General features: G+C 43.8%; 1 protein-coding gene across 1 annotated transcript in view; it reads left to right on the top strand.

Moving 5' to 3' along the window:
- Positions 1-24,219, top strand: part of ambra1b (autophagy/beclin-1 regulator 1b) — a 133,171-nt gene that overhangs the window by 6,353 nt on the left and 102,599 nt on the right. Inside the window, exons 3-7 of the mRNA XM_056281843.1 lie at positions 8-66; positions 11,882-12,065; positions 16,590-16,762; positions 17,063-17,129; positions 17,213-18,798. Of these exons, the coding sequence (XP_056137818.1) occupies positions 8-66; positions 11,882-12,065; positions 16,590-16,762; positions 17,063-17,129; positions 17,213-18,798 (2,069 nt within the window). The remainder of the gene's footprint in view (positions 1-7; positions 67-11,881; positions 12,066-16,589; positions 16,763-17,062; positions 17,130-17,212; positions 18,799-24,219) is intronic.

Below are 24,219 nucleotides of genomic sequence, written 5' to 3'. Positions count from 1 at the left end.
GTAACAGAAAGTGGAGTTACCAGACAGCCCTCGATCAACATTCCTGCTGGCTTTCAGCCCTGATAGGTGAGGAGCGCTTTTAACCTCTCAGATCTAATGAAGAGTCCCAAATACTAACCTGCAAATGTGTTCATCTGATTTGGGAATTCTCAAAAAACATTAAGATGCTGGATGTTGACTGAGTTATTAACTGAGTTCATTATGAACGGACACTTTTTTCAACATGTGATATGTGGATTTAGTGGCGACTTGAAATACAGAAGACAGTACGTACTGATGCTGGGAGCTTTCTTCGTGTTTGATATGCATGTGTAGCTTCAGCTGTGCATACAAATACTGGCTTTAATTGAGGATGGTCAACTTAGAAGGACTAATTACATCCTTGACTCTTAGGTCATTCATCAAGAAATGAGTTCATTACACTTATTCAGGTGACATGCAACTTTGCCACAGCTTCAGTTTGAATCACTTCATTTTTAGGCACCCAGTAGTGAAATTTGAACATGTTTTAAGTCAAGATACTGTATTTCACGTTAACGGGTTATCTGAAAGATGTTTTACTGCGTGCCTAAGTTTTGGGACATATTGAACAGAGTGAGAGATGCTGATTCTCACATGGAGCTCATCTCCAGAGGATGAGGGAGGGACACGCTTGTTCCATGTTTGGTCTGCACATCGCATACGTTCCAAATACATTAGGCCTAGCAGTGGCGCTGGAAGCCGTAATCCTGTATGCATATCAACCCCCACATATCAATACTTTGTAGAGTACCCGTTTGCTGCAGTAACAGCCATGATTCTCTTGGGGTAAGTGTGTTCAAGCTTTGCACATTCGGGAGGGCCGCAGACTACCACATGCCTCCTCCGATACATGTGGAGTTGCCAGCCGCTTCTTTTCATCTGACAGTGATGAGTTTCGCGAGAGGGACGTAGCACAGGGGAGGATCATGCTATTCCCCCCAGTTCCCCTCCTTCCCAAACAGATGCCCCGACTGACCAGAGGAGGTGCTAGTGCAGCGACCAGGACACATACTCTCATCTGACTTCCCACCCGCGGACACGGTCAGTTGTGACTGTAGAGATGCCCCACCAAGCCGGAGGTAACGCGGGGATTTGACCTGGTGATCCCCGTGTTGGTAGGCAAAGGAATAGACTGCTATGCTACCCGGATGCCCCACAGAGTGCTTTTTATCCCCATAAACGAGACCATTACTTTAATATCTTACAGGTGCAGACTAATTATGTCCAGTTGCATTTGCCTGAGTTTGTTTTAGGAATAATTTGCCATTTGTGTGAACTTGGAGCTTTCAGAGCCCAAGGGGTTGAATACTTATGCAAGCACTATATTTTAGTATTTAATTTATTAATAAAAGTCAGCAAAACATAACTTATTTTGGCTTTGGAAACATGCTGTTAGAGCGTATGGGTTCACAATAATAATATTGTTCAGGAACAGATGTGAGTGTCTTTTATAATGCAGAAATTAGTGATGACTGTCAAGGGGGTTGAATACTTTTGCAAGGCACTGTATGTCATCTGGACCAACCGCCCTTCCACTCTTCATCCTCTTCATAGGTGCCCTCGCTTCCTCCTTGCTAATCCACAGCACTTCCTGATTCACTATCCCCACATCATCCAACCTTCTCTCTCTCTCTCTCTCTCTCTCTCTCTCTCTCTCTCTCTCTCTCTCTCTCTCTCTCTCTCTCTCTTTCTCTCTCTCTCTCTCTCTCTCTCTCTCTCTCATTTTCTTCATTCATCAACCCCTCAAAGTACTCCTTCCACCTTCTCAGCACACTCGCCTTGCTTGTCAGCATTTCCATCTCTATCCTTGATCGCCCTGACCTGCTGCACACATCCTTGCCAGCTCGGTCCCTCTGTCTAGCCAGTCGATACAAGTCCTTTTCTCCTTCCTTAGTGTCTAACCTCTCATACAACTCCCCATATCCCTTTTCCTTTTCCTTTGCCACCTCTCTCTTTGCTTTACGCTGCATCTCCTTGTACTCCTGTCCACTTTCTTCATCTCTCTGACTATCCCACTTCTTCTTTGCCGACCTCTTCCTCTATATAATTTGCTGTACTCCCTCCTTCCACCACCAAGTCTCCTTGTCTTCCTTCCTCTGTCCTGATGACACACCAAGTACCTTCCTTGCTGTCTCCCTCATTATTTCTGCAGTGGTTGCCCAGCCATCTGGCAACTCTTCACTACCACCCAGTGTCTGTCTTACCTCCTACCTGAACTCCACACAACAGTCTTTCCTCTTCAACGTCCCCCATTTGATCCTTGGCTCTGCCTTCACTCTCTTCCTCTTCTTGGTCTGCAAAGTCATCCTACAGACCACCATCCAGTGCTGCCTAGCTACGTTCTCCCCTGTCACCACCTTGCAGTCTCAAATCTCTGTCAGATCGTGCCGCCTGCATAAGATATAGACCACCTGTGTGCACTTTCCTCCAGTCTTATACTTCACCCTGTGTTCCTCCCTCTTCTTGAAATATGTATTCGCCACAGCCGTTTCCATCCTTTTCGCAAAATCTACCACCATCTGTCCTTCCACATTCCTCTCCTTGACACCATACCTACCCATCACCTCCTCATCGCCTCTGTTGCCTTCACCAACATGTCCATTGAAGTCCGCTCCAATCACCACTCTCCTCCTTGGGTACACTCTCCACCACTTCATCCAACTCACTCCAGAATTCTTCTTTCTCTTCCATCTCTCACCCAACTTGCGGGGCATATGCGCTGATAGTATTCATCAATATACCTTCAGTTTCCAGCCTCATACTCATCACTTTGTCCGACACTCTCTTCACCTCCAACACACTCTTGACATACTCTTCCTTCCAAATCACCCCTACCCCATTTCTCCTCCCATTGTCACCATGGTAGAAGATTTTGAACCCTCCTCCAATGCTCCTGGCCTTATTCCCCTTCCACCTGGTCTCTTGCACACACAGCATATCTACCTTCTCTCCATCATATCAGCCAGCTCTCTCCCTCTACCAGTCATAGTGCCAACATTCAAAGTTCCAACTCTCACCTCTACATGCTTACCCTTCCTCCTCTCCTGCTGCCTCTGGACATGCCTTCCCCCCTCTCGATCTCCTTCGCCCAACAGTAGCATAGTTTCCACCGGCACCCTGCTGGCCAACAGTACTGGTGATGGTTGTTGGTAACCCAGGCCTCGACTGATTCAGTATGGAAATCTGAGTTCTGATCCACATAATTTGATTTGGCAAAGTTTTTATGTCGATGCCCTTCCTGGCACAACCCTCCCTATTTATTGGGGCTTGGGACCGGCACTAAGAATGCATTGGCTTGTGCCTCCCCAGTAGCTGTTTTTAAAAAAAAAAAAAATATCAGCACTGCACAAATGGTTAAAATATAAGCAGTTGGGGGCATCTGGTTGGCGTGGCGGTCTATTCTGTTGCCTACCAACATGGGGATCCCTGGTTCGAATCCCCGTGTTACTTCCGGCTTGGTCAGGCATCCCTACAGACACAATTGGCCGTGTCTGCGGGTGGGAAGCCGGATGTGGGTATGTGTCCCAGTCGCTGCAATAGCATCTCCTCTGGTCGGTCAGGGAACCTGTTCAGGAGACGTGGGAACTGGGGGGGAATAGCGTGATCCTCCCACATGCTACCTCCCCCTGGCGAAACTCCTCACTGTCAGGTGAAAAGTAGCGGCTGGTGACTCCACATGTATCAGAGGAAACATGGTAGTCTGCAGCCCTCCCCGGCCCAGCAGAGGGGGTGAAGCAGCGACCGGGACGCTTGGAAGGGTGGGGTAATTGGCCAAGTACAGGAGAAAAAGGGGGGGAAAAAATAAGCAGTTCTTTAATCAGCTTGTTTAAAAAAAAAAGAGATTACTGAGTATTGTCATCGATAAGCAATACCTACAGTTAAGGTCAAAATTATTAGCCTCCAAGGAACTATGGAACATTTCCCTAAAATTCTGCCCAATGTTTGCATCGTTCATAAAACTTTACATAGTAAAACATTCATCAATGTTAAGGCCCCTATTTGGTACATTTTGGAATGTAAAATAAATCTTCAGGTTTGCTTTATACCAAATTTAGTGAAAATTGAGGCGGTCAAAATTATTAGCCCCCATGTGATTTTTTTTTTTTTTTGCTTTCAAAACACGCCTGAGCAATCAGTCAGCTTTCAAACCACACCTGAGCAATCAATCAGCATTGAACTTTACTTAAGGGATTCCAATGAACACAGCTAGTGGCACTTGAACACTTGATTGAGAGGGACTACTCTTAAATTCTTGGTAAGAAGTAATTTCATTATGCCAAAAAGTAAAGAAACCAGTCTGGAACTGAGAAAGAAGATAGTGGATGCTCATCTTAAGGGGGAAGGCTATACTGCCATTTCCAAGCGTTTCACACTGTCTAGGACAGCTGTGCGTTGCATCATTGCAAAGCACAAGGAGACAAATTCTGTTAGAAACAAACCTGGTGTGGCCGAAAGTGCAAAATTTCAAAAACTTTGGAGAGGAAAATAGTCAGAGATGTCAACAACAATCCACGGATCTCTGCCAAGATGATTGTTGCTGAACTGGCCTCTTCTGAACTTGATGTTTCAAGGAAGACTGTTGTGAGGGCTCTTCATCGTGGTGGGCTTCGAGGTCATCATCCAAGAAAAACTCCATTGCTCACACAGCGGCACATCAAAGCCAGACTGAAGTTTGCCCGTGAACATTTGAAACATGGGCATGAGTTTTGAAAGTCTGTCTTTTGGTCTGATGAGACTAAACTTGAGCTGTTTGGGCACATGGATGTTGCTTTTATTTGGTGAAGGAAGGGAGAGGCCTTCAACCCTAAAAACACAGTTGCCCCAGTTAAACATGGTGGTGGGAGCATAATGCTGTGGGGCTGTTTTGCTGCTTCAGGCACAGGGAACCTTGTTGGGGTGCATGGGATCATGAAGAAGATTATGTTGGCATTTTGAAGGATAATGGAAAGAACTCTGCTGCCAGTCTAGCTTTAGGTCACTGCTGGGTCTTCCAGCAAGACAATGACCTGAAGCATACATCCAAGTTGGTCCAAAACTTTTTGAAGGACACCAAAACCAAGGTCCTGGAGTGGCCCTCTCAGAGCCCAGATCTCTCTCAGGGCTCTACACTAACTTTTTGCATTGGTTGCACTGGTGCACCTAACTTTTTTTTTTAGGTACACCAGCACAAAATTTAGGTGCACCCACATTTTTCATTGCGTCGCCTTTAACACCAAAAGGTCTCCTTTTTATCGCTCTTCTGTCATATAATGTGAATGATTTTTTAAAACAATAAGGTGTAGAAAAAGCTTGTCTTTATTTTAAACCCAATATATAAAGAATATATATATATATGAAGAATATATAAAGAAAAACAAAGTGTTTAAAGTGCTACACTGAGCTTAAATTGAACATTTAAAACATTTAAACATTTCCAAATATTAGTGTTTGTGCTTAAAGTGCTTCAATGAACTGAAATTGAACATGTTAGATTTAAACATTTCAAGTAAAATAAAACACTGGCCTCCCTTTCCGCAAAATGCGGCTGTAGATAATCACGCACTCCTTTGTAGAGACGTCTGTGTCGCTGTCAATCATAAATGACATATACGTGGCGTTTCCAACGTCCGCAGCTGTCCTATTTTTCAGTGTGTCGGCTATTACACCAATACATTGCGCGCATGCCTTGTCATTGCTGTTGGTTGGGTTGACATTTAAGCAGTTTTTCTTCATTAGAATGATCTCTGACTTAAATTTTGTGAACGGCATTTCCTCCTTGGCAATGTGTATGCAACATTGAATTTTATGATCCTTTCTGATTCCTCCGAGGACCTGATCAATACAGCCTGACGCTGAACTGCAGCTGGGAGAGGGGCCACTGTATTTACACACTTGTCACGGCATGTAGTATGCTTTTTGGACAAGTTATGCTTTTTTAATGTCTCGATCCGAAACGTTGTCGACTCTCCGACGAATGCACTATTACCGGCCATACTCTGACCACCCTTCCGACAGGAAACGCAGTGCATTGCCTTCCGTTCTTTGTCGTACCTCAGCCAGGGAAATTGTTTTAACCAGTCACGCCTGAAAGAATATATTTTGGGCTTTTTGATTTGACTCTCCGGGCCGGGCTCTATCTCAGACTCGGTTGTCTCCTCTGGTTCCGAGTCTGATGTTATCACGGAAGGACCGGGGCTTGGCATTCTCCCAGGGACCATCACCGAGGCCGAGGGCTCCGTGTCTTGGCTGGATGTAGGCCTACTCTCGGTAGATGAGATGGATGGAGTGACAGTAGGGCTGGTTGAAGGAGTAGTGTATCATTGAGCACGCACACACTTGGTCGCCATTTCTATAACTGAACTTTGTTTGCAGGTCTCTGCACATACATACAGGCAGTAGCTGTATAGCGCCCCTACAGGCCACTATCGGTACATTTCCCTTTTTCTAAAGATTAAGATAAAGTTGATCTTAAAGAATAACAGATGATTATCTTCAATCTGTAACAGTACAATTATTACACTTCACTTTACCTCCCCCTTTTTTTTTCCCACAAAATTAAACACTGCTTTGTAACCATACAGCATAAATTTACAAATAACATGAGTCCAGAACCCAACATGACCCCAAGAACAGAACTCCAAGGCTGCAATAAAACACAAAATTAAAAATAAAAACCCACTCTGTGTGTGTTATTAGCACTCCTCTACAAGTCTCCTAGGTCTGACAATGGTTCTACTTGGCCTTTGAACCCGCTCCACCCCCGGGGATGGTGGCTGAACCCGCTCCCCCCCACGTGAGGGTGACTCGATGACAGGAGGGCTGTCTGTGTCTGATTGAGTATGCCCCCCTTCTATTTGCTCTCCCGGAGCGGCCCTGTCATTGCCATTCTCTATAGGCTGTGGTTCAGAGCGTGGAATCTTCAGCAGGTGTCTCCAGTTCCTGCGGATCGTGTTGCCGCTCTTGGTAAGTACCTCATATGATCTTGGAGCAGTCTCTTTGAGGACTTGTGCGACTGGTCCCCATCTTCCATCGCATCTGACTCTCACTAGGTCCTCTCGTTCCAGAGGTCTCAAGGGCCGTGCTCTTTTGTCATAGGCATGTTTGGACCTGTGCTCTCTCTGTGTGCGGTGGTCAGCGCGCTGGAGCAGGTGCTCCGCCGACGGCAGCTTTGTCTTGAGCTTCCTGTTCATCAGCAACTCTGCTGGCGAGCGGCCACATTCCAGTGGTGAAGCTCTGTAGTTGAGGACGGCCAGGTACGGGTCCTCACCCACTTCCGCTGCTTTCTTTAGCAGCCGTTTGACGATTTGCACTCCCTTTTCCGCTAGACCATTTGACTGCGGGTACAGTGGGCTTGAGGTTACATGCTTGAATCCATACTGTTTAGCGAAGTCTGCGAACTCCTGACAACTAAACTGCGGCCCGTTATCACTTACTAAGGTTTCTGGAATACCATGCCTTGCTTTGCTGTAGTATCAGACAACAGCGCATATTCCGGATAGTTTGAATGGTAGTCAACTATGATTAAATAGTCTCTCCCTTTCAGCTGAAATAGGTCTGCACCTACTTTTCTCCATGGCTCGGTCGGTTTGCTATGAGGCAGAAGCGGCTCTCTAGGCTGCATATACCTATGCTGTTGGCATATCTCACATCGTTGTACTAGAGTCTCAATATCGCTGTTCATGTATGGCCAAAACAGTACATCACGAGCCCGCCTCTTGCTTTTCTCGATTCCTAAATGGCCCTCATGTGGTAACTTAGCCATCTCTGATCTCATGGAGCTGGGAACTACTATTTTTTTACTTTTTAGGAGTACCCCGTCGATCACTGACAGCTCTTCTCTGGTGTGGCGATACGGACTTTGCAGTATCCTGGCCTCATCTCCGGGTGAGAGGATGGCTGCTATGACATCCTGCAACTCTCTGTCGCTTGCCGTTTCCTGCGTGAGCTGGGCCCATTTCTCGTTTGATGCAGGCAGCTGGCCTTTCACGCAGTCCATGTGGATTTGCACCTCCTGCTCGGTGCTGCTCGAGGCCGTGCCCCTCAAACTCGCTCTGCTGAGAGCGTCTGCCACTACTAAGTACTTTCCCGGACTAAACTCGAATGTCATGTGGTACTTCTGTAGACGTAACATAAGACGCTGGATGCGCGGCGGTGCATCCCCCAGTGGCTTTCTGGAAATGGCAATAAGTGGCTTGTGATCAGTCTCTAGTATTATTTCCCTGCCATAGATATATTCGTGGAACTTTTCACATCCGAAAACTGCGCCTAATGTCTCTTTCTCAATTTGCGCATAGTTGCGCTCTGCAGGTGACATTGTTCGGGATGCGTAAGCAACAGGAGACCATTGTGTGCCGTGTAGTTGGAGCAGCACAGCTCCGAGACCCTCTTTGGATGCGTCAGTTGAGACTTTGACCGGTTTGTCAACATCATAGTATTTTAACACCGGCTCTTTGATCAGGTTGGACTTTAACACCTCCCACTCGTTTGCATGTTCGTGCTCCCACTGCCATTCATTTTGCTTTTCCAGTAGACTACGGAGGGCCTTTGTGTTAGCAGACACATTTGGTATAAACTTCCCCATGTAGTTGACTAGCCCTAACGCTCTTTGCAGGTCTGTTTTGTCTTTTGGCACTGGCATCTCTATTATCGCCCTTATCTTTTCTGGATCAGGCTGTATCCCTTCTGCGGACACCTTTTCACCTAGGTAAGTAACCTCTGTCATCCCAAACTCACATTTCGACTTGTTTAGTTTAAGCCTTGATCTACGTGCTTGTTCTAGCACCCCGCGTAATCTCTCGTCATGTTCTTCTTTTGTTTTGCCCCAGACCACTATGTCATCAATAAACACACCCACACCCTCCATACCATCAAACAGCTGCTGCACTGTTTTGTGGAACACCTCTGGAGCTGAGCATATCCCAAACGGTAAGCGAAGAAAGCAGTGCCTTCCAAAAGGCGTGTTAAAGGTACAGAGTTTGGAGCTGTCTTCGTCTAGAACGATCTGGTAGAACCCTGATGATGCGTCTAACTTGGAGAAGAAGCGCGCGCCTGCCATAGCACTAGTGATGTCTGAGTTAGTTGGTAGTTTGTAGTGTTCTCTTTTGATCCACTTGTTCAGGTCTTTTGGGTCTATACAGAGCCTTAAGTCACCATTCTTTTTCTCAACTATTACCAGAGAACTGACCCACTCAGTTGGTTCCTCTATTTTCCTCACTATGCCCTTTTCTATAAGGGATTGCAGTTCTGCTTTCAGCCTAGCTTTAAGGGTCACTGGCACCTTCCTTGCCGCATGGACGACCGGTTCTGCATTTGCTTTTAACTGGATTCTGTACTGCCCAGGTAGGCATCCTATACCCCTGAATACGTCCCTGTATTGCTCTCTTATCCCCCCCGTGTCAGCTGCACCACTAGATGTCACTACAGACCTGTCAATTACATGCACTCTTTTGATAAGACCCAATCTCTCACAGGATTTCAGACCTAATATGGGCTGTCTATTGCCCTCAACCAACACAAACATAGCCTTAACAGAGCGCCCATCCCTTGACAGTGTGACTCTACATACCCCTTTTGTAGGAATCGGTTCATCATTGTACGTTCTCAGATTTACCTTTTTCACATGCACTTTTGGCTTCTTGTACAGTTTATTAAAGTCTTTCATCGTCAGTATGTTCACCTGGGCCCTGTGTCCAATTTTAGAGGAATTGTCGTTCCGTTGATTTCCAGATTGGCTACTCACTCATCCTTTTTGTCCTCCTCACTCTCCACAGTTCCCACAAACAACTTTTCGTCGTCCTCTTCTGTGTCGGTTGTGTCGGTGTCGCTGCCTTGCACCACCTGTACCGTCTTCTTTGACAGGCAGCACTGGGCGTAGTGATTCTTCTTTCCGCATTTGCGACAGTCCACACCGTAAGCGGGGCAGTTATTCGTAGCGTGTTTGCCCCCGCATCTGTCACAGTCCGTGTTCTTTGTGGACTTGGGCGCGCGGGACTTTCCTTTGCTGTTCCTCTTGCTAGCGGCCCTCTCCTGTACCGCATCCACCGCCGCTGCTGCTGCTTTGGGCTCGAATGATTTGAGCTGCATCTTGGGGCTCTCTGACGCCTGGCAGATCCGTACTGCCTTCTCCAGGCTCAGATCGGAGTCTTTGAGTAGTTGCATTCTCACTTTCTTGTCGAAAACGCCGATAACTATCTGATCCCTTATTAGCGAGTCACACAATGTGCCAAAGTTGCACGACTGGCTTTTCAAACGCAAGTCCGTGACAAACTGTTCAATGGGTTCTGACTCAGCTTGTACTCTGTTGCGAAAAACATGCCGTTCATATGTCTCGTTCTTTTTTGGCGTGCAATATTCTTCAAACTTTGCTAGCACTGCATCGTACTGTGAGAAGCAATGCTAGCTTCCGACGTTCATGTCTCGCATCTTCCAGACCGATTGCACACACGTACAACTCAAAACTTTGCTTAAAAGCTTTCCAATTCTCGTGGACATTTCCACTTAACTTCAACTCCTCTGGCGATCGAGTGTTGTTCATCATTGTAGGCTAGTTTGACATCACTCTGGTACCATGTATCATTGAGCACGCAGACACTTGGTCGCCATTTCTATAACTGAACTTTATTTGCAGGTCTCTGCACATACAGGCAGTAGCTGTATAGCGCCCCTACAGGCCACTATCGGTACAAGTAGGTTTCGTTTTTTTAATGAAAAAACTTTCAATGGCTCTACCTCTCTTCATTTTCACTCGTTTTGTCGCGTAGACCTATAGGCTATTATTTTCCTGTTCAAGTTCTCTGGCGCTCAGCCTGCTCAGGTCGCTCGCATTTTTTGAACTGACACTACTTAGAGCAGTGAAAAGGACCCCAGCCAATCAGAGGCAAGGACCCGCCCGAGCTCTGTCTCTTATTGGTTTAGACCACGATACCATCAGGAGAACACAGAGAGATGCTGCGCTTGCGAAAGAGATTTCAGTGTTCACCCGAGCAGCATCGGGTTCACCAGTGCGACCTATAATTTTTTTCAGTCGCACTCTTAAAAACTTTGGTCGCATGTGCGACCAAATTGGTCGCATTCTCGAGCCCTGTCTCTGTGGCGTGAGCTCAAGGTTAATGTCCATGCTAGAAAACCACACAATTTGGATGAGCTGGAACAATTTGTCATGGAAGAATGGGCTAAAAACCCCTCAAGAGACATGTACCAGCCTAGTTAGGAACTACCATAAGAGGTTGTTGTCAGTTGTGAGTCAGAAAGGTTATACTATTGACTATTAATTGTCAGAGGGCTAATAATTTTGGCCTTGTCATTTTTGTTTTTTCTTGTTTCAATTCAGCGCATCAATAAAATATCTTAATCAAGCTTAGTGGAGATTTTGTCTTTGTTCTTTTGAAAGCAATTAAAGTATCAACACTTTTGGTTATGGTCATTTCCATGGAAAAGTTAAGGGTTTTCTTTGATTTCATAAAGGGGACTAATAATTTTGACCTTAACTGTATAATGGTACCAGTATTGATAAAATCCTAGTGATACCCATCCCTGTTTTATCCTAGGTGTTGTGGGTACTTGTGCTATGTTGCAGCTGTTAACACATTTGAAAACGGCACAGATGTCCAGTGAGTGGTTGATAATATTGGTAAAGCAGGGCAACTGATGAGTGCAGAGCTTTAATGTGGATCGCTGAAACATTTCAGTTCAGTTGCTTCCCGGTTTTCTATATCCTAAATAAGTGTTAACATGTAAATTAAGTGAATACCTAGAGCCAATAAAAAATCACATTTTACTTCAATGCCAGTGACTAGTAGCATATTTGTAAAGAAAGGAAGAATATCATTGTTAGAATATTGGTGGAATATTCTTTTTACAGTTGTATATTTACTTTTCACAGGACTCTGATGGCTTCCACGCATGTCAATCATAATATTTATATAACTGAGGTGAAGACTGGAAAGTGCCTGCATTCCCTAGTGGGTCACCGTAGAACTCCCTGGTGTGTCACTTTTCACCCCACCATTCCAGGCCTGGTGGCCTCTGGGTGCCTTGATGGAGAAGTCCGCATCTGGGACCTGCATGTGAGTACCACCCTCTGAAACACAATTAAATAATAAGATGGATTACATTATTGGTGTCAAGTAGTATAAACTTTTGTTTAGATTTACGTTAAAGTAGTATTAACTTGTTTTTAAAAAATTTTAATAACCCCCAACCCAGACAGCTATGCAGCACATCCAACAAAAACAGAGGAATAATTGAATAATGATTAAGAATAAAGGCACAGATTTAAACCCAAATAGACATCAAACACATATGTTAATTAATCATATGAAATTAAGTAAAATTATTGCTTCCAGTCCACTATATGTATATGTGATTTAGGGTAATCAGTTAACAGAAGCCATATCATGTTTTGTCTTGATGCATGCTCAGTAGTCCAGGTAAGGGAATCCCAGAAAGGTGAATTAGTTCATCTGGACATGAGGTTTATTGGGAGAAACGTTTTATCACTCATCCAGGTGATTTCCTCAGTCTCAACTGACTACAGGTATCCCCCAACCTTATAAACAGCACAGCTGCATAACGGCTGAAACCAGCGATCGGTTTCATATGCTGTAAATTGCCATGACCATTAGCTAGAGTTAATTAGAGTACATTTGTTGCCTTTTTACAATGTTACAGTTTCATTTAGCAGACGCTTTTATCCAAACTGACATATATCTGAGAGTTAATACAACACAAGCAAGGATCTCAAAGTCAACTCAAACTATCTTTATTGTCCCTGACAGGGAAGTTTGTTTGCAGCCAGTATATATAAAACTCAAACAAAACAAAACGTACAACACCGAGGCAGAATTGACACATCACTGATGGACAAAAAAAAAATAACAAAAAAAAAACAACAGGACATAGCAGGCAAGGAGAACCAAAGGAGTTCAAATATACAGACCATGGAAACAAGCGATCTGCAGACAACAGATGAATACTATCTTACCATTTAACAATTGAATGGCAGTGGGGATAGAGGAAGCCTTGTATCTCTTAGTCCTAATACAGGGCATCCTCAACCGACGACCTGAGGGTAACAGCTCAAACACTCATTAGGGGGCAACAACGCAAGTAAGTGCCAACAAACTAGCCTCAAGTCCAATAGGACATAGGTGTCAACAGGCAGTGCACAAAGGCGCAAGGCATAGGGTGCATAGAAGCTTCTTTTTTTATTATTATTATTAATACCATCAGGTGTGGAGGTGTTCTTGAAAGAGCTGGGTCTTTAGCTTAATCTTAAAGATGGAGAAGGGACTTAGTGGATCGAATGGAGTTTGGTAACTCATTCCGGGGAACTACAGAAGAGATCAGTCTGGCTTGTGACTTTAGGCCCGTTGTGGCGGAAGTGCCAGACGCCTTTCATTGGCAGAGCATAGTGAATGGGACTGAATGTAGACCCGAATGAAGGAGTTCAGGTAGGTGGGAGCTGTTTTAGTTGCTGTTTTGTAAGCGAGCATTAAGGTTTTAAATTTGATGTGGGCAGCAACTGGGAGCCAGTGGAAGGATATGAACAGCAGAGTGACATGTGCTGTTTTGGGTTGGTTGAAGACCAGACGTGCCACCACATTCTGGATCATTTGCAGAGGTTTGAAAGTGCATGCAGGGAGACCTGCCAGTAAGGAGTTGCAGTAGTCAATGCGTGATATTACAAGAGCCTGTACCAGGAGTTGTGCTGCATGCTCAGACAGGTAGGGTCTAATTTTCCTAATGGTGTACAGGGCAAATCGGCATGACCAAGCAATCGAGGCCACATGAGCCTTAAACGTTAGTTTTGTCATCAGTCATGACACCCAGGTTTTGGGCAGACTTTGTGGGTATGAGTTGCGTTAATCCGAGCTGGATATTGATACGTTGTTGTAAGGATGGACTGGCTGGGATGACAAGGAGCTCATCTTAGATCAGTTAAGCTGAGGGTGGTGTTCTTTCATCCATGCAGTGATATCAGCAAAGCATGACAATATCCGTGCTGAGACTATGAGGTCATCGGGTGCGGATGATAGGAAGAGCTGGGTATTGTAAGCATAGCAATGGTATGAGAAACCATGATGGAGCCAATGATTGCACCAAGTGAGGTGGTATATATTGAGAAGAGAAGGGGACTGAGCACTGACCCTTGAGGCACCCCTGTGGATAAGCTGTGCGGTTTGGACTTCTCCTCTCCAAGATACTCTAAAAGATCTCCCTGAGAGTTAGGACATGAACCAACAGAAGGCAGTGCATGAGATACCAAGCTCAGTGAGTGTGGGGAGGAGGATTTGATGGTTAACCGTGTCAAAGGCAGCTGACAGATCTAGCAGCAATAAAGCTGAGGACTGATGGGAGGACAGGATGTTGTGTTGCTGTAAAGCCCACTAAAGCAAATTTGTCGACCCTGTCAGCAGGATAAGCAGTTTGGATAATGGATGGATGGATGATATTGGGCTATACAAATAAAATTGACTTGACTTGACTTGACCAGCAGCTATAGCTAAACGCAGTGATTCCATTAGTGACAAGAGTGCAGTCTTAGTAGAGTGACCCCGCTTAAAACTAGACTGATTTGGATCGTACAGATTGTTCTCAGAAAGGAATTCAGAGACTTGGTTAAAGACTGTGCGCTCGATTATTTTTGATAAAAAGGGTAGGAGTGAAACCGGTCTGTAGTTTTTAACCTAGGCTGGGTTGAGTGTAGGGTTTTTGAGCAATGGGGTGACCCAAGCTTGCTTAAATGCAGTTGGGAGCACACCTGTTGTAAGGGAGGAGTTGATACGTGTGACTGTGGGGTTAAGTGCAGGGGAAGTGGTCTGTAGGAGGTTGGATGGTATCGGGTCCAGCGGACAGTTAGTGGGATGAGAGTCAGGAAGCGGATTGAAGAGTGAGTTAAAAGCAAAAAAACATTTTTTGAGCATAAGTGGTGCTACAGATCTTGTTCTGATAGTAGGGGGTCTTAGCTCTTTTTAAGCTGGAGGAGAATGATGCTAGGAGACACTAGTCACTGAGGTCAGTGGACTCTGGTTTTATACCATGTTCTCTCTGCCGCTCTGAGCCCCACCGTTTGCTCTCTGATGACCTCAGTGAGCCATGGACTGGGGGGGTGTTATGAGCAGGTTTGGATGCTAGAGGGTAGAGATTAAGAGAGGAGGCTAGTGAGGAACAGAGTGTGTCTGTAGCCTCGTTGACAAGGAGTGAAGAGAATTCATTATGAGGAGGCATGGAAGCCAACACGTCATTGGAGAGCTGGGTCAATGTAAGGGACCAGAAGTTTCGACGGAAGGAGACCGTTTGTGGAGGAATGTGAGGATGTTATTACAGTAAGGAGGCCATTAATTGTTTAAAGAAGTGGTCTGACAGATGTGGGGTGGTGACAGTCAGATTTGCTGTGGAGCAGTTCTGAGTCAAAATCAGATCACCTGTACCATCTCCACACCCAACAGAACAGGGCATGTGTGAGAAAGCAGAGTCAACAGAGAGTGCGGCCGGTGTGGCAGTGTTTTCTGCACGTATTCAGGTTTCGGTCAGGGCTAGTAACTGAATGTCTGACAGATTAGCAAGTGCTTGTATAAATTCTGTTGTATTTACAGCCAATTGGAAATTCCATAGGGTGGCATGGTGGCACGGTGGTTAGCGCGGTTGCCTCACAGCAAGAAGGTCCTGGGTTCGAACCCCGGGGTAGTCCAACTTTGCGGGTCGTCACAGGTCGTCCTCTGTGTGAAGTTTGCATGTTCTCCCTGTGTCTGCGTGGGTTTCCTTTGGGTGCTCTGGTTTCCTCTCACAGTTCAAAGACATGTAGGTCCAGTGAATCGGACATACTAAATTGCTCCTAGGTATGAATCTGTGTGTGTGTGGGTGTGTGGGGTGTGTGTGTGTGTGTGTGTGTGTGTGTGTGTGTGTGTGTGTGGGCCCTTTGGGATGGCCTGGCGGCCTGTCCAGGGTGTCTCCCTGCCTGCCGCCCGATGACTGCTGGGATAGGCTCCAGCATCCCCAAGACCCTGAGAGCAGGATAAGCGGTTCGGATAATGGATGGAAGGATGGAAATTCCATAAGCCAAAAGTAAAGGAGGAGTGAGTACAGGATGTTTTCCTGAGTGAATAGAGGTTCTCAGGGTGGCATTGTCTGTGACAGATGCGATGTTTTCGATAACCTTGAACGAAAGGGATGTCTTTGTAGCACATGGTCGGTGAGGTAGGCAACAAGAGAAAATAGTAGAAAAGGGAATTACCAGCCGGTGTCCTTGCTCTGACTCTCACAGGTCTTTACCCAATTCGGTCATAATACAATGAGGGCTGACGCTTCCACTGATGCTACACTGCAGCTGTGTGTTTACATACCAGGAAGTACCACAGCTCAACCTGCTCTGTCTGATTTTCACAACAAAGAAATCAACAGAGGGCGCAACCTGCGTCAGCTGACCCACCTATTGGAGCTCAGAGAGTGAAACTAGCAAGTGCTCAACCCAACAATTAGAACTCTAAACAGTATTCTTATAAAGTCAGTGTGTAGTGTTAGGTATCAAAATACATAACTAATATTGTATATTCTGCCTGTTTCTTTTTTATGAATGGTCTGCTCTACAGGGTGGGAGTGAAAGTTGGTTTACAGAAAGTAATGTAGCCATTGCCTCCCTGGCCTTCCACCCAACTGCCCAGCTCTTGCTTATCGCCACCAACAATGAGCTACACTTCTGGGACTGGAGCCGGCCAGAGCCCTTTGCTGTTGTCAAGACAGCCAGCGACACAGAAAGAGTTAGGTGAGTTGGACACTGCTGCTATGGTTAATGGTTAGCTGGTATGGCTATGGCTAAATGTTGTTCACTGAAGTTGATTTAGCCAGTTAACAAACTTTTAGGACTAATAAAAACCAGAACATACCGAAAATGCCAAACTAATCAAAGTGATACTTTTCATCAGAGATTGGACTGTAATTTGGACCATACAAATATGCTTAGATGAGATTTTGTGTGCTAGCAAAGGATAGTGAGTTCATTAGTTTATAGTTGGAGTAGAAAAAAAAGAGTATGATAACTTATGATATTTCTCCTACATTTCAGGTTAGTGAGGTTTGATCCCCTGGGTCACAACCTGCTGACGGCAATAGTGAATCCATCCAACCAGCAGGTGAGCACTCTTTGATGTTTTTCTGTTGTTCTCATCATTCTCTTGAGTAGGGCTTTCAGTGCTAATTACTGCTGCTCTTTCAGAACGAGGAGGACTCTGAGGTTCCCATGGACAGTGTTGAGATGCCTCATTTTCGCCAGCGCACGTTCCTGCCCTCCCAGCCTGTGCGGCGCACGCCCATCCTTCACAACTTCCTCCACATCCTGTCATCCCGCTCCTCAGGGGCACAGGCTAGCAATGAGCCATCACGCCCTATCAGTGATGGTGGTAATGCTGCCAACGATTCTCCCGGCATTCCTTTGGTCCAGTACCCCAACTCTGAGCACGGACAGCCTTTCCCTGGCTGTAGCCAGCACTTGGGTGTGGCCTGCTTGTGTAGTCGCTGCTCAACCAGTCGTCCTTCACTAGGTGCTGAGGGGACCTCTGTGACCTCTTCTGAACCCATGGTGACCTCTGACCATCCTCAGACTTCCCCCTCTTCCACTTTTTCTTCAGCCCGCACAGAGCCCAGACAGCCCTCAGAGCGTCCCTCTGCATTCACCTCAGTCTACTATAGCCCAGGCACTTCTCTTCACCGTACTGTGCCCAGTGGCCATCTGGCCACGCAAACCGTTGGCCATGAATCCCACGCCTCTGTTCGGCTGCCTGGTGCTGACTGGACCCGCAGCCTACTGAACATGAGGGAAAGTGGGGTTGGCACTAGCGGAGGATCTATGGCTGGAGGCATGCTACCTCCTAGAACCAGCTCATCTTCCATTAGTCTGCTGTCAGTGCTTCGTCAGCAAGATGTGTCCTCTCATTCCCCAGTTTACACCTCTGCCACTGAGGGCAGGGGCTTCCCCTTGCAGGGAGCAGAGCCTGGAGGTAGCACCTCCCTTCAAAGAGGGGGTGTAGGCAGTGGAGGGCCTGGAACAAGTAGTGGACATCACCCCTTCTGGGATGGCACACGAAGCAACCCAGCCACCTTTCGTAACGTACTGCAATGCAACCTGAGCCGCTACTTCATGGAGTTTGACCGCATGCAAGACTTGGAGTCCTCACTTAGTGGTGGGGATGGTAGTCAGGAGCAGGGCCAAGAGTTGTTGAACAATAACATTGACCCAGAGAGACCTGGGCCTTCATCGTCTTCCTCTTCCTCTCCTACCATCATCCATTACCAACCCTTTCTCCCCCCTCCTCCTTCCCAAAGTATGGAAAACACCCCAACTCCTCCTACCTCTGGTGGTATGCTGGCTTCTCGAGGCCATCTGAACCGCTGCAGGGCCTGCCACAACCTGCTGACCTATAACCATGACTCCCAGCGCTGGGAGCGTTCTAGCCAGGCTTCTGCAACTACTGCCTTCTCCGCTTCATCCACTCCCTGGCAACATGAAGAAGGCAGGAGGGCTCCAGAACCCCAGGTTCCAGAAAGAAGGTCATCTCCTGAGCTCAGTGAGCAGCAGCAGCTTCCCACTGGAGGAGCTGGTGGTGGAGCAGGGGCAGTTCCCTTCCCTATAGCTCCCTCCTCTAACCAGCCTGGGGAGCAGACAGTGGGCCTGGTATACAACCAGGAGACAGCCCAGTGGGAGAGGGTATACCGACAGACTTCTACTGGCCGCTCAGCAGAGCCTCCAGAGACCTTAAACCAAGAAATGCCTGTGGAAGCCCCAGATGAGGACTCACTGAGGAGGTAGGGACCATTTTCTGACATTGGTTAAAAACTTCAGTTGCTCATTTGACTCTTTATGAATGCATTTATGTTAGTTACACATCCCAAGATTTAAATGCAAAAAAAGACCTTTTTGATACGTCCTATCCCATTGTTTGGAAAATACCTAATCCATAAATGTCTAGATCATGAATACTTTTGTAGTTGCTCATTTTAATGGTTGAGTACTATTTTCTTGGGCAAATTACAAGGTGTATGGCACTTTAGGTCTTCATCATAACAGCCAAATGAGGAAGAGGAAGGTGAGTTTGTAAGAAAGTGAAGATGTTTATTGGAACAAAATTGTAGAATATCCTTACTAACAGATACTACAACATGTACAGCTGAAACTGCTGTTCACCATGGTGTTTTTTTTTTTTGATGGGGGGAAGGTGCTGATGTAGTTACTCTGCCTTTTTCATTTTCCAGAGATCTGTGGGATTTGGATTGTTCAAATACACTGCAGCTACCACACATCACCATAGGTGTTGTTAGAGTTTGATTTGAAAGGGTTATTGTAAAAGTCCATATAGTAATCTGTTTATAAGATGTACTGTCTGGAAAATAAATAGCTTTACTGTCAGCTCTGAATTACAATCATTTACATGCTCATCAGTCAGTGTGCTGGGCCCCAAAATTCTAAGTATGAAAAATTTTTTAGCACATTTTAATTAATATTCTAAAGATGAAAAAGGATATAACTACTGTATAACCATACATGTAAATAATTTACAGAAGTATTCTCTGCAACAACAAATGGAAATCATTTTTTATTTTTGTGGTCTGTTGCCACTCAAAACTCACGGGGAACTTAAAGTTCAAAACACTTAATTAAATTGAAATTGTTAAACCTTATTACAATTTTATTCCCAATATCTGTGTGCGTGATGCATGACAAAATTAAAATTCAATAATCTAATTTTCCTTTTCTTTCTTTGAAAATGCAGTGTTACTGCCAAATAAAAAACTAAAGCTCTTGACATAATTTTCTATGCACTCCAAAGCGTGACTCTTCCATAGCTGAAATAAAATATGAAGTTGACTTTACATTTTTTATTTTCAAAATCTCACTGTGCTTACCTGAACTTGAAAATGAACATGCAAACTTGGCTTTTGCATTCAAATGTGCAATATGTCATGATTTTGTCATATATTGCACTAAAAAAAGGTCTATTTTAAGAAGAACAATGGCCGTAGCATCTTTCCAGACTTTTTTGAAATCTGTCAAAATCATGCTTCACAGCCAGTAGGTGGGATTTAGCTTTAAGTGTTGTAGAAATAACCCAAACACCACATTGCTGGGTCCGTTTTATGCTGGCCCTTTCAGGACATGTCCGCTCAGTTCTGCTGAAAATCAACATTGTTCTAGCTGCTACATGGAGGGACTCTTGGCTTTGCGTGGATCAGTGGTAGATTGGGGGGGCTGGAACATGGTGGCTGCAGCCTCAGCTTGATAATATACAACAAAAATATTTAGAGTTATATATGTGTAGCTAAACAGTTTGCTGGGCAGTTAACTATCTACTCATATATTTCCGTAATGTGTGTGTGTGTGGCGTTAGTGTGTGTGTGTGTGTGTGTTAGTTAGTGTAGATAGCGGGACTGAAAACTAAAGCGTTTATGATCCTAATTCTTTTTGGAGGTGGTAGGTATTGTCTCAGAGAGTAAGGGAAAAATCCCAGAAAATTAAAATTATGCATAATTATGCATAAATATGCAAAATATGCATTTTTCTAAAAATGGCTAAAAACCACTTTTCTCGGAATTTCAGATGATTCTGAGCATCTTTGATTTTTTCACCTATATAAAAAAAAATTCTGGGACAAATGTTTTGGCATTATGCAAAATATGAATTTTTGCAAAAATGCACTTATGATCCTAATTTTTTTTGGAGGTGGTAGGTATTGTTTCAGAGAGGACCAGAAAAATAGCAGAAAATTAAAATAATTATGCATAATTATGCAAAATATGCATTTTCTAAAAATGGCTAAAAAAACACTTCTCGGCATTTCAGATGATTCTGAGCATTTGGGGGGAGGGAGTTGGAGTGGGGGGGGTAAACCACTTTTCTCGGCATTTCAGATGATTCTGAGCATTTGGGGGGGAGGGAGTTGGAGTGAGGGGGTAAACCACTTTTCTTGGCATTTCAGATTATTCTGATCATTTGGGGGGAGGGAGTTGGAGTGGGGGGGTTAGGGGCAGGGGGAAGGCGGTTAGCTGGCAGGATGAAGAGGAGGGAGATTTAGACGGGCTGATAACCAAACCGCTACATTGTAGCGGGATTCTTCTAGTAAATTATAAAACTAATGTAATTATTAAAATAATGTAGCAATAAGATTGTCCTGAATATCTAGATGTAATAATTATTAAAATACTGTAACAGTATGGTTGTCCTGAATATCTAGATGTAATAATTATTAAAGTAATGTAACAGTAAGGTTGTCCTGAATATCTAGATGTAATAATTATTAAAATAATGTAACAGTAAGGTTGTCCTGAATATGTAGATGTAATAATTATTAAAATAATGTCATAGTAAGGTTGTCCTGAATATGTAGATGTAATAATTATTAAAATAATGTCATAGTAAGGTTGTCCTGAATATGTAGATGTAACAATTATTAAAATAATGTAGCAGTAAGGTTGTCCTGAATATCGAGATGTAATAATTATTAAAATAATGTAACAGTATGGTTGTCCTGAATATCGAGATGTAATAATTATTAAAATAATGTAACAGTAAGATTGTCCTGAATATCTAGATGTAATAATTATTAAAATAATGTAACAGTATGGTTGTCCTGAATATCGAGATGTAATAATTATTAAAATAATGTAGCACTAAGGTTTTCCTGAATGTCTAGATGTAATAATTATTAAAATAATGTAACCCTTCTTTATTAATCGTAAGGTTGTGCTGAATATCTAGATGTAATAATTATTAAAATAATGTAACAGTATGGTTGTCCTGAATATGTGGATGTAATAATTGTTAAAATAATGTAACAGTAAGGTTGTCCTGAATACCTAGATGTAATAATTATTAAAATAACGTAACAGTAAGGTTGTCCTGAATATCTAGATGTAATAATTATTAAAATAATGTAACAGTAAGGTTGTCCTGAATATCGAGATGTAATAATTATTAAAATAATGTAACAGTAAGGTTTTCCTGAATATGTAGATGTAACAATTATTAAAATAATATAGCAGTAAGGTTGTCCTGAATATCGAGATGTAATAATTATTAAAATAATGTAACAGTATGGTTGTCCTGAATATGTAGATGTAATAATTATTAAAATAATGTAAAAGTAAGGTTGTCCTGAATATCTAGATGTAATAATTATTAAAATAACGTAACAGTAAGGTTCTCCTGAATATCTAGATGTAATAATTATTAAAATAATGTAACAGTAAGGTTGTCCTGAATATCGAGATGTAATAATTATTAAAATAATGTAACAGTAAGGTTGTCCTGAATATGTAGATGTAACAATTATTAAAATAATGTAGCAGTAAGGTTGTCCTGAATATCGAGATGTAATAATTATTAAAATAATGTAACAGTATGGTTGTCCTGAATATCTAGATGTAATAATTATTAAAATAATGTAACAGTAAGGCGGTCCTGAATATCTAGATGTAATAATTATTAAAATAATGTAACAGTAAGGTTGTCCTGAATATCGAGATGTAATAATTATTAAAATAATGTAACAGTAAGGTTGTCCTGAATATGTAGATGTAACAATTATTAAAATAATATAGCAGTAAGGTTGTCCTGAATATCGAGATGTAATAATTATTAAAATAATGTAACAGTATGGTTGTCCTGAATATGTAGATGTAATAATTATTAAAATAATGTAACAGTAAGGTTGTCCTGAATATCTAGCTTTTCGAGCTTCAGAAATTCATTTTTCAGTTGAATTTTTAAGTATTTGTTCTATGTTAACTAGCCAATAAAATAAAATCAATGCCCAAGTTGGGCATTATACTCACAATGGTGAAATAACTTGATAAAAGAATCACTTGTGAACAGATCCCACACTGTAGTCAGTATGAAATCTGTTCTGCATGTCAGTCCACGCTGCTGCAGGCTGAAGAAGGATTACCAGGTAGTTCTGTCCGTTCTGCTAAACATGCTGCTCCACACAAGAATTGCTGCCTTCATGTGCATCTCTGGTCTGAAACGTAATTTTTAGGGGTCCAAGCAGCGAAGCTGCTGGAGCCCTATTGTATTTGTTAGGATTATTATTATTTTTCTCCGCTAAAAGTGTGTGAGGCTCAGCAACCATAAGTCCTAGACCAACCAAATTTGGTAGGTGCATTCATACGGCCCCCCACTACTCAGGCACCACAAATCACCTATGTCAGCCAGATGGTGGCGCTATAACAAAGGGTCATGCGTAATTCCCACACCATAAGTCAGATCAACACAAAACTGCACAGACCTATGCATCTGAATGTGAACTACAACTTTGTTATTGAGACCACATATGTCAGCCATATAGTTTGCCCGCCATTTTGACTTGTATTAGTTTGGGCGAGGTTTCTCAGCTAAAAGTGTCTGAGGCTCAGCAACCATAAGTCCTAGACCAACCAAATTTGGTAGGTGCATTCATACGGCCCCCCACTACTCTGGCACTACAAATCACCCATGTCAGCCAGATGGTGGCGCTATAACAAAGGGTCATGCATAAAAGGCTATAATTCCCACACCATAAGGCAGATCAACACAAAACTGCACAGACCTATGCATCTGAATGTGCTCTACAACTTTGTTATTGAGACCACATATGTCAGCCATATAGTTTGCCCGCCATTTTGACTTGTATTAGTTTGGGCGCGGTTTCTCAGCTAAAAGTGTCTGAGGCTCAGCAACCATAAATCCTAGACCAACCAAATTTGGTAGGTGCATTCATACGGCCCCCCACTACTCTGGCACTACAAATCACCCATGTCAGCCAGATGGTGGCGCTATAACAAAGGGTCATGCTTAAAAGGCCATAACTCCCACAGCATAAGTCAGATCAACACAAAACTTAAATCGACCCATGCATCTCAATGTGCTCAACAACTTTACTATTGGGACCACCTATGTCAGTCATATAGTTTGCCCGCTATTTTGACTTATTTGGTGTGGAAGCGCTGCAGCTCTACATAACACACCAGGACACCTGGGTTTAACGACATACTTTTTCTTTTTACGGCAGTCGGCTAGGACGCAAGAAATCAGACACCGTCTGGTCCAGTTTTGGAAACTCTGGCACGTGTTTCTGAAGCAATGGAAGTGTTACGACATTTAAAAAAATTACGGTAACCGTCTAGGACACAGGCGACCCAAGTAATCCGACATTGTCATATCTAGTTGGAAACTCGGGTAGGCTACTGTTTCTG

The sequence above is a fragment of the Lampris incognitus genome, chromosome 6 (genome assembly GCF_029633865.1).
Source record: "Lampris incognitus isolate fLamInc1 chromosome 6, fLamInc1.hap2, whole genome shotgun sequence".
Classification (NCBI taxonomy): domain Eukaryota; kingdom Metazoa; phylum Chordata; class Actinopteri; order Lampriformes; family Lampridae; genus Lampris; species Lampris incognitus.
The sequence above is the reverse complement of the archived record's forward strand: the minus strand, read 5'-3'. Positions and strand labels throughout refer to the sequence as shown.